This window comes from Zeugodacus cucurbitae, chromosome 5 (assembly GCF_028554725.1).
Source record: "Zeugodacus cucurbitae isolate PBARC_wt_2022May chromosome 5, idZeuCucr1.2, whole genome shotgun sequence".
NCBI classification, from domain to species: domain Eukaryota; kingdom Metazoa; phylum Arthropoda; class Insecta; order Diptera; family Tephritidae; genus Zeugodacus; species Zeugodacus cucurbitae.
This window is the reverse complement of record NC_071670.1, coordinates 54,120,372-54,130,175: the sequence shown is the minus strand read 5'-3', so window position 1 is coordinate 54,130,175 and position 9,804 is coordinate 54,120,372. Positions and strand designations below refer to the sequence as shown.

The following is a 9,804-nucleotide window of genomic DNA, read 5'->3' as shown; positions in this document are numbered from 1 at the left end:
CAATGATCCATTTTGTTGAACTCATGTGAAAATATTTAATAAATTTTTAAAGAAAATGTCGATAAACACTGGAGTTATTACAATAGTCCGTCCGTTGCTATCGGAATGCTTTAATAATGTTAAGCAGGAGTAAGTACTAGGGCACAGAAAGCAAATACGAATATAATAGCAGCTGCAATGTATCTATGGTCTCGATCAGTTGAAACGAACGCTCTTGGGTTAACGCTGTTTGGGGTAGTTACAAAGCTATTTGTGACAGAGTAAATAGTTTACTCCTACGTTTTATTTGTAAACTACTAACTCTTTATTGACTTAATCTAATGTTATGGAATCTTAGATTGGGGTTACTAAGTCAACATTCTTTCATATCCATTTTTATAATATCAACCAGTAAATAATCATTAAAGCAAACTCCGGAAGTTCTTTGAATTTCTATCAATTCTTGAATATATGAAAATTAGCAAAATTACATCCCTAACGCAAAATATTTCCCTAACCAAAAATAAAACCCCACGCAGACAGCGTGTCTGTCTCATAATTAAATACACCAATTTGAAATGGCACCCTTTTGCATATTTGTATAGCTAAAACGTCATACATGTGTTTTACGCTTACTAACTACCCCATTTGAATAACAAACGAATAACTGTAACCATTGTACTGCAATTGCATTTAATACCCATAAAACACCCTCAGCGATGCAATGTTATTTACGCATAGCACCCATAACATCCACATATGAACATACGATGCCTAAAGCAAAGAGATTATTTATGTTTGAATAAAGGCCTAAAATCCCAAGCATATCCAGTGTCCTTGTATTTAAAATAAAATAGCTTGTTTATTTAATCAAATACGATATTTCGCACAGTTAACATCTCTAATAGCGATTTTGTTATCGATAACTTTTAGAGTTAAAGAGTTTTCAAAGAGAGCACGAGTCGGCAATGCGTTAAGAGAATGCTGTAATTTAAGTATTCGAGAGAAAAATGAGAGATAGGAATTATTTTAAGAAGTCATAGACAGCTTTTTAGTAATAATATGGCATTGGTCGAGGGAATGTGTATAGACATATACTCGAAGTTCACTATGATATATTTAAAAAAATTTATAATAGAATTTAGCACAGATATTACCTTGATGTCGAACGCTACAAATTAGATTCAGGCAGTTGCTCGAACGCAGGTTTAACATCCTTGACCTATTCAGGATTCTCTTCTTCAAATATCTTAACTAGGATGATTTGTGAGATTCATATTTTCTATAGAGGTTAGCTATATTACTCTTATTTCTATTTCAATGGAGTTGCCACCTTTATAAATTGTCTGAAATAGTTTTTGTAAAATACTTCCTCATAGTTTCAAGAAAAATAGAAACCTTTCAGAATAAAGTTAAAAGTTTTAACAGTAAAAATAAACCAACATGGTAATCTCTCTTTCTATCAAAAAATTATATTAAAAATTTAAAATAATAAAAAAGAAGATATGTTTGACTAAAATCCTAAAATTTTTATTTTTGAAGACAAAAATTATTTATTTAATAGATTCAAATATTTCCGTAGGTAGGAACTCTCCTAAATATTAAATTTAATTTCATAAGTAAAATATGACACAATTAAGTGGAAAAAGAAAATATTAAAAATTATTTTTTTTTATTGGAGTTGCCACCTAATAACTTTTGTTTTAATTTTTTTGTAGCAAATGTATAAGAAGTCCAGTGAATAGACTTGAAAGGGATGTTTGACGACAGTTCTTATATACAAAAAATAATTATAAAATGATCAAAACGAATGAAATTATTTATAATGAGTGGTAATTGAATATTCTAAAATATCTGTGGATAAAAATTATATAACTCTAGATATATAATTTCGAATTAAATTTAGACCAAATATAATCATGATCTATACTTCCTGGAATCATTGAAGCTCAAACATTTTGATTGCTTATTTTATTATGATTCCTACTGGGTAGCTCATTCTTGGCTCACTGAAGCAGCAAACCAGTGAGCAATTTGAAGAAAAATGCCGCTAAATGGCAGGTCTTGAGTTTGACGACAAATTGAGTTACATTTCTGAAATTTTAAAATTCTTTTTTTCTTAGACTAAAATTTTTATGAATAATAATATTTTGTGCGCAAAATAATGTTTTTTTTTCATTATTTCCGAATATTATTTGCAACTTTCGGCTAAAAAAATTTGTTAAGTATTTGTTTACAAACTCAAAGGGGTTGCGAACCTGTGAGCGCGTTCAAGCAAGGCGCCCAGCAAAGAAAGAAATAAATAAATAAAAGCAGCGCATGCGCAGAAATCACAACAATTGTGATAACAACCCAAAAAACGGACCATAACACAGTGACCACAAGAAAGGCAGATGTAAAGTGAGAGACAAATGAAAATTCCACAAATTGAAAGTGTAAAACAGGAAATTTCAGCATTTAAATTTTGCTTAAGAGACAAAGAGCGATAAAAATAATTATTTTAAATAATTAAATTTGCAGTGGTGACTCGAGTGTTTAACCGCCCAATTTCTATTATTATTATTTCAATAATGAAAGCGAATTCGCAGTGAATGGCAAGAGAAGTGTACACACGGCTCGGAAGCTTGATAAAGCGAAGAATAGTGGAAGAAGCTTATTAGAATACGAGCGACGTCGAAAGCAACAAATACAACGTTGAGTACAGTGTGTGGCGTACATTGACACGGCAACTATACTATTTAACGGCACATTAATAACGGGAAACGCACGAAAAAATATTAAACAATAAACAGAATTTATTACGCAATCAATGAAAGAAAGTGCAAACCAACAAAAGACAATAATTTACAAAACGGAAATACATTAGCGTGTAAGGAAAGCAGCAAAGTGAGAAAGAAATAATCGACGTGCGTAGGACCTCTGTGTACGCTTTGCCAGAGGATACACACAGCGGGTGCCACCCAAAAAACACAAAAAAAAAAAAAAAAAATTAAAAATTCGAAAGTCAAGTAATACTGCCAGTAAGCTAGAGAATAAACCCTGCTTGTTAATCAGACATTCAGCAAATAACAAAAAATAATTGTTGTTGTTGTATGCAAATAACGCATCAACTTTAAGCGTAGCAATGTGTAAGTGTTGTTGTTGTTTTCATATTTCTTTTTTTTTCTTTTATTTTTGCTTGGAAGACGCTTAAGTCGCATGTGTAAAAATTTGCATATGCTCGAGTGTGTTTGTGTGTTGCCACAGCACACTGTCGCCAAATTGTGTAACATACTTTAAGGCGCTGCACCCCACAATGGCACAAACCTCAGGCAATTGCTTAAAAAACCGAAATTTTTGGAAGGAAACAACATACTTCCTGCACTTAACCTCCTTCTCGAGCACCCAAAGGCACAGCCGCGTGCAAAAATATAGTGCCAAACATAAATGCAAGTGTAGGCATTTGTATATATTTTTTTCGATGTGCTGTTTTGGTATGTGGCACGCGTTTCTGTCAAATTAGTGCCGAGGTTGAATTCTGTATGTGTGTGTGTTTGCGAAATGTGAAAAATGCCTAGCGCATCGCAATTTGTATGCATTGTTTGTTGCATTGTTGCATGCAACTAATTAGGGGTTTGTGCGGAGCAGCAAACAAAACAAAACAAACTCAAAGACAAAGGCAAAGTGTATGCGTGCATTACTTGCCGTTGTAATTATGCCGGAGACAGCTACAGTGGAGGCATAAAGTAATTATGGGCGTGGCTGTTACTAGTGGCTAGTACTGAAATTATTTGTTTTGAATTTAATATTTTTTATTTTCATTTAACTTTTTATTTGGATTTCATACATCGAAGATATTATATACTTTGTGATAATGAATAATCTTAGACACCATCGTGATAGAATTTGAATGTGTAAGGTATAGAGAGTTTGTCTTGCTTTAGGAATATTTATCTTCTCTTTCGGCACTGCTACTATATTCCAATTATTTGATAGAAATACATTTATTTCATATTTTATTTCATATTAGCTTTTTAACAACCCTTGCTTGACATAAAACCCACAGATCCAGCTATCTTTGCGTTATCTTTCACTTCCAAAAATGTGGTTATTTAACTATCCAACTGCTGTCTCTCTTTCAAATAATTCGTAGTATTAATACCTAACCCAGGTCTATAGAAAAGGTAGGGGAGAGATATTGGGTTACATGAAAACATATCTTTAAACTCGTTGCTGTGCAAATCTGCCTTGTTTTAAAACTGAAAAAGACCAATATTCAAATTCTTAAATGGTTTATCTAATCATGACATGGCAAGATGTATCCACAACTAAAAAATATGTTTCATGTGTTATCCAACCCACTCTAAAGAAATTATCTAATATATTCGGGATCGCAAAAACCTTAACTTAGGTAATAAAAAATAAATATAAATATTCAGACAGTAAGTAAGTCTACACTCATCCACTTAGCAAGTCCCCTACACATTTCCATGACTTAAAAACCTATTTTTCATTATCTTGAATTTTTTTATATTTATCATATATCATATTATGGTTCTACTTGTACTAGGATATTTATCCCGAAATATAAAACTTCATAGGAATTCTTTAATACTGTTGGTCTACCTTATCCTTATGAGGAAATACAACATAAATACAAACATTTCAATGACATATTCGAACTATTATACATATGGTGTTGGTGATGAGTGAATAAATGAACCATCTACTGGGGAAGTTTACAATATTCCTTCTAAAAATTTCTGCTCAAAAAAGTAATCTGAATCTTGATCAGGAGGCTTCATAAAATGATAATAAATCTTTGGCTAGAAAGCTGATAATTCTATGAAAATTTTATGCTACTGTACTTTATATTTGCCTTATCTCTTTAAAAGGCGTGAATTATCGTTGGTCCCTTTGCCTTTATGAATATTCATGATTTCTTCAAGATTTCGCTTACACTTTTGACATTTATCCCATAGGAGGATGTAGACGCGTGCAGAATCCTCTTCTGTCTTAATCTTGATATTTGAAAAAGATTTATGAAATCAGTAAAAATATACCCTCATACTCGAACTAACCACATAACTCGCATAGAACGGAGTATGGAAAAGAAAGTGAAAATGACATTTACTATATGGATGGCTTCATCTCTCTCAAATGTATAATATTTACACTGAAATGCGCTATTTTGAAAATGTTACTAAAGAAAAAAAAAATACATTAATCAGTGACCATTAGTAGAAAACAGCAATAGTTATAGAATTCCCATCTTTCATGTGAATTATGGGGGCGTTTTAAAACACACACTTTATAAAAGAAATCACACAACAAGATAGCAAGTAACACCTGTTGAATTTTTGTGTGATAGTTTATTTTGAAAATATAGTAAATATAGTACCGCACCCATGAGAATTTCTCAGTCAATTAGAACTCGCAAAAAATACAAACTGAGACAGTTCGACCCACACTTAAGTATGTTTTTTGAGAGTGTCAAAAAAAGTTTGATGATTGCTACGGCTATTCCAAAAGAGACTTCTAACCACTTTGATGAAATACATCTACTTAAGATTTAACGTATAAGCCTCTAAAATTCACACCTAATAAATTATATATTTTTTATATTTCCAGCTAAAACTCCATCATTCGACAAAGATCGCGATTACATTGGCTTCGCCACTCTACCGGAGCAGGTGCATCGGAAATCAGTGAAACGCGGTTTCGAATTTACGCTCATGGTTGTTGGCGAATCTGGCCTCGGCAAGTCAACGCTGATTAATAGTTTGTTTCTTGGCGATCTTTACAAGAATCGCGTAATACCAAATGTTGAAGAACGGCTCGAGAAAACGACGCGTGTCGAAAAGAAGACAATGGATATAGAGGAGCGTGGTGTGCGCTTGCGCTTGACGGTGGTGGATACACCAGGATTCGGTGATGGCATCAATTGTGAAGACAGTTGGCGCGTTTGTACCGCTTACATCGATGAGCAGGTGAGTTAACTGATTAAAATGGAAGATTTGTATAATCAAACTAATACTGTTCCTCTATTCTCGCAGTTCCGTCAATACTTCACAGATGAGAGCGGACTGAATCGTCGTAATATACAGGATAATCGCGTGCATTGCTGTCTGTACTTTGTGCCGCCGTGGGGTCATAGGTGAGTATTTTTGATGATGTTAAGCTCTCTTAATTTTCAATTAAACCTTCTTTTTCGTATGCAGTCTCCGTCAGATGGATCTGGATCTTATTCGACGTCTGCATCGTAAAGTCAATATTGTTCTGGTGATCGCCAAGGCGGATTGTCTAACCAAAAATGAGGTGCGCAAAATGAAGGAACGCATACTACAAGATCTGGAGGATAACAAAATACAGTTGTATCAGTTTCCCGAATGCGATTCAGACGAAGACGATGACTTCAAACAGCAAGATCGCGATCTAAAAGCTTCAATACCATTCGCCGTCGTCGGCAGCAATACGATACTTGAGGTGGCGGGCAAAAAAGTGCGTGGACGTCAATACCCCTGGGGTGTGGTGGACGTAGAGGATCCCGAACACAGTGATTTCAACAAATTACGCACTTTCCTCATCTCGACACATATGCAAGATCTGAAGGACACCACACAGGATGTGCACTACGAGAACTTCCGTGCACAATGCATCTCACAGATATCGCAACATGCGCTCCGAGAGCGTGGCAAATTGAAGCGTGACTCGATCAGTTCGACAAATGGTTTCGATGCGGCCATTACGGAGACCGATCGTCTGCTCTTGCAGAAGGACGAAGAGATACGACGCATGCAGGATATGCTCACGCAGATGCAGGAGAAACTCAAGCAGACACATTTGATGGAGATGAAGAAAAACGATAGTGTTATCGATGTTTAGGTGCGCACGAAGAAAGTGAGCGGTAGCGAGTAACCCAGAGAGCGCAGTTTGATTGGAGTATTCCTTGTAGGAACGATTGAATCTAAAAGTACCCATATTTCGCGCACAACTGTACAACACTGAGTATTTATGATTTGGAAAATACTTATTTTGAGTAATTTTTTCAAGCACAGACACATACAAATATACTGCAATATATAGAGTACACCATTTATAGCCAGGTTTGAGTTTAAATTAAACCAAACAGAGTTACGGTAGCTTAACCTGCACAAGTACTAGGCGCACCAAAGTGTTATCAGAACCCATTTTCGATGAATTTTCATTTTCGAAATTCAGCCAAACCCACAAAAGTGCAATAAAATATGAATATTAATACTATATATACAGAACAACAACGATCAGCTGTTTTAAGGATTATTTCAACAAATACAAATTACACATAAATACATTCCACATTCATCATTACAAGAGTGAAATATTTATGTGGCATGCAACACATACATATAACTGGTTTTTCGAGAATCCAAACGTTAGCGGTATTCACAAGCGTTAAATAGCTACTTACTAATCAATTGCATATTAAAAGCGATCATATTTAAACGAAATATAAATAATTATAAAAAAATAATATTAATAATAAATTAACATAAAAACATTTTCGAAAACAGCGCAAAATAATGCATTTAATAGTGTTGGCGTATAAAGAGTTCAAATTGTATGGCCACACAACATTTATTTCGTAATAGAGCGGTAGGGTTGTGCGATTAATCGATTATGACTAAATTGAGTGATGATTAATTGAAAATATTATTATTGGCAATTTTAAATGAATTATAATTAAATATTTACCAAATCGTGGAATTTTAATTAGATTATCGTACTTTAGTTAAAATAAAGCAGTTGAATTGAAGTTATAGTGAATGTGAATTTAGTCAATCACTGAGGCAAATTTAAACTAATTGAATATTAATTAAACAATTATTTAAAAAACATATTAAAATCAAAGAATTTACATATTAAAATTAAATGAAAAAGTACAATTTTGACTGATTTAATTTGGAAGAATTAATTGAATTAAATTAATTTTTTGAAATTGAATACAATTAACAACTCTCAATACGAATGACGTGATTACTTAACATGATTACTTTGAGTTAAATTGAATTATTAACAAATTGAATTGCTTTCTAATTTAATTCAATTGATTATATTTAACTTGACTAAATTGAATTCATTTATGGATAATTATTACATTTTTTTATTAAGAATTTAGATTGTATTCTTCTAATTTATGTTGAACTGAACTAAATTGAATGTCATTAATTTTAATTGATTTAAGTTGGATGTGAATTAATTCAAATTCTATCTAGTTCTTCCAAATTAAATCAATTTGTATTTAGTCGAACTGATTGAGTTGTGCTTTTAGTCAAACTAGAGTTGTTTATTAAGTGAAAATCAACAATTTAAAATCATATTCAATTAAAACTCGGTTCACAAAGAGATTTTAAATTGAGAAACGACTATGTTAACTACGATTACGCCTAAAAGTTAAACAAACCGAATTTAATTGGTATAAATTAATGTGCATCGATTTGAATTATATGCAATCTATTTAGTAATGTTGAATGAATTGATTTTGCGTCACTTAATTAGGATTACTTTCTTTAAATTTGAACTCAAATAAACTAATTTTTCAATGTCCTAAATATTTGAATTTTCAATTACTTACTAAATATAATATTTGTTTATGAATGGAACCAATTTATTTACTTTGAATTAAATTTAATAAAATTAAATTCTGATTGCGCTCAATTAACTAATTTTTAAATAATCAATAATGAAAGCTCTTGAAATTAAAATCAGTGAAGATTAATTTATAGTCGAATTTAATAAAAAAATTACACTTCTGATTGAACTTAAAATGAAATTACATTGAACTAATATTCATTTAATTAAATTCAATCAGAACACATATGCATTCAACTGGATTTTAATGATATAATTATTTCAAAGATAAATTATAAATTGATTTTTTTACAAATTAATGTATTTGTCACCAGAACTGAAAGAGAATCTATATCATCTGAAAGTGAAGTAAAATTATTTTTAATTTTTTTTTACTAAAAATTCAATTTTTTATTTTTTAAATTTTTTTATTTAAAGTACTTTTGAATATTAAAAAAAAAATATTTTTTATTAAAAAAAACAGTTTTAGTCATACTCGATAATCGCCACAACCTAATACGAATTTTTTTTTCAAACAAAATAATAATCTGCATAAGCAAAAATCATAAAAAAGCGAATAATTTAATCGAAAGTATAAAATAAATTCAAACGAAGAACAAACTAAAGAGAAAAAAATAAGAAAGTAATTGAGGAAAAACATACCAAAGCAGTGAGCGTATCAGCATCAAATGTGTTTCGTTTATAAGTAAACAGTTGTAGAGAAGCGTGCGGAGGTCTGCAAACAATTAAAAAATATATAATTAAATTTAAAAAATAAATTATTAAAATATATATTAATTAAATAAAAATGAAAACTATAAATTTAAATAAAAAAAATACGAAATATGAATTTAAAAAACTTATTAAAATTAACAATTAATTGCGATTAATTTTAAAGCAACATTTTTAATAAGTATATCGTCGTCTGCTATTCTAGTTAAATTAAATATTGTTGTATTTCTATTTTTGCATAAGTTTTCTAATGTAAAACTTTCTTACTAACTAAACGAACTAACTGCGAGAACACACATCACACACTCACATACTATACTTTATTATATTTTTAGTTTTAAGCTATAACGATTTATGTAAAGTAACTATACTTTGTTATTTGCTGAATCGTTTCATGTTAGTTGTGTATTGGGCGCGCCACAAGAGTTGTTGGTGTAAACCATTTTCCTTGGTTATATAAATGCTGTTTATATATATTTTGTAAAAGTGAAGAGAACACATGAA

The 9,804-nt window shown here is 31.3% G+C and overlaps 1 protein-coding gene across 1 annotated transcript; it reads left to right on the top strand.

Moving 5' to 3' along the window:
- Nucleotides 1-2,097: 2,097 nt before the first annotated feature.
- LOC105208982 (septin-2) lies at nt 2,098-8,332 on the top strand. Its single transcript, XM_011179105.3, has 4 exons — nt 2,098-3,107; nt 5,590-5,948; nt 6,015-6,115; nt 6,180-8,332. Exons 1-4 carry the CDS (start codon nt 3,104-3,106, stop codon nt 6,841-6,843), a joined length of 1,128 nt encoding a protein of 375 aa, XP_011177407.1. The 5' UTR covers nt 2,098-3,103; the 3' UTR covers nt 6,844-8,332.
- Nucleotides 8,333-9,804: the final 1,472 nt, after the last annotated feature.

Excerpts from the sequence above, each read along its gene's own strand:
- LOC105208982 (XM_011179105.3), top strand. Across the intron at positions 5,949-6,014 it reads CCGCTTACATCGATGAGCAG|TTCCGTCAATACTTCACAGA; the intron begins GTGAGTTAACTG and ends CTATTCTCGCAG. Across the intron at positions 6,116-6,179 it reads GTGCCGCCGTGGGGTCATAG|TCTCCGTCAGATGGATCTGG; the intron begins GTGAGTATTTTT and ends TTTCGTATGCAG.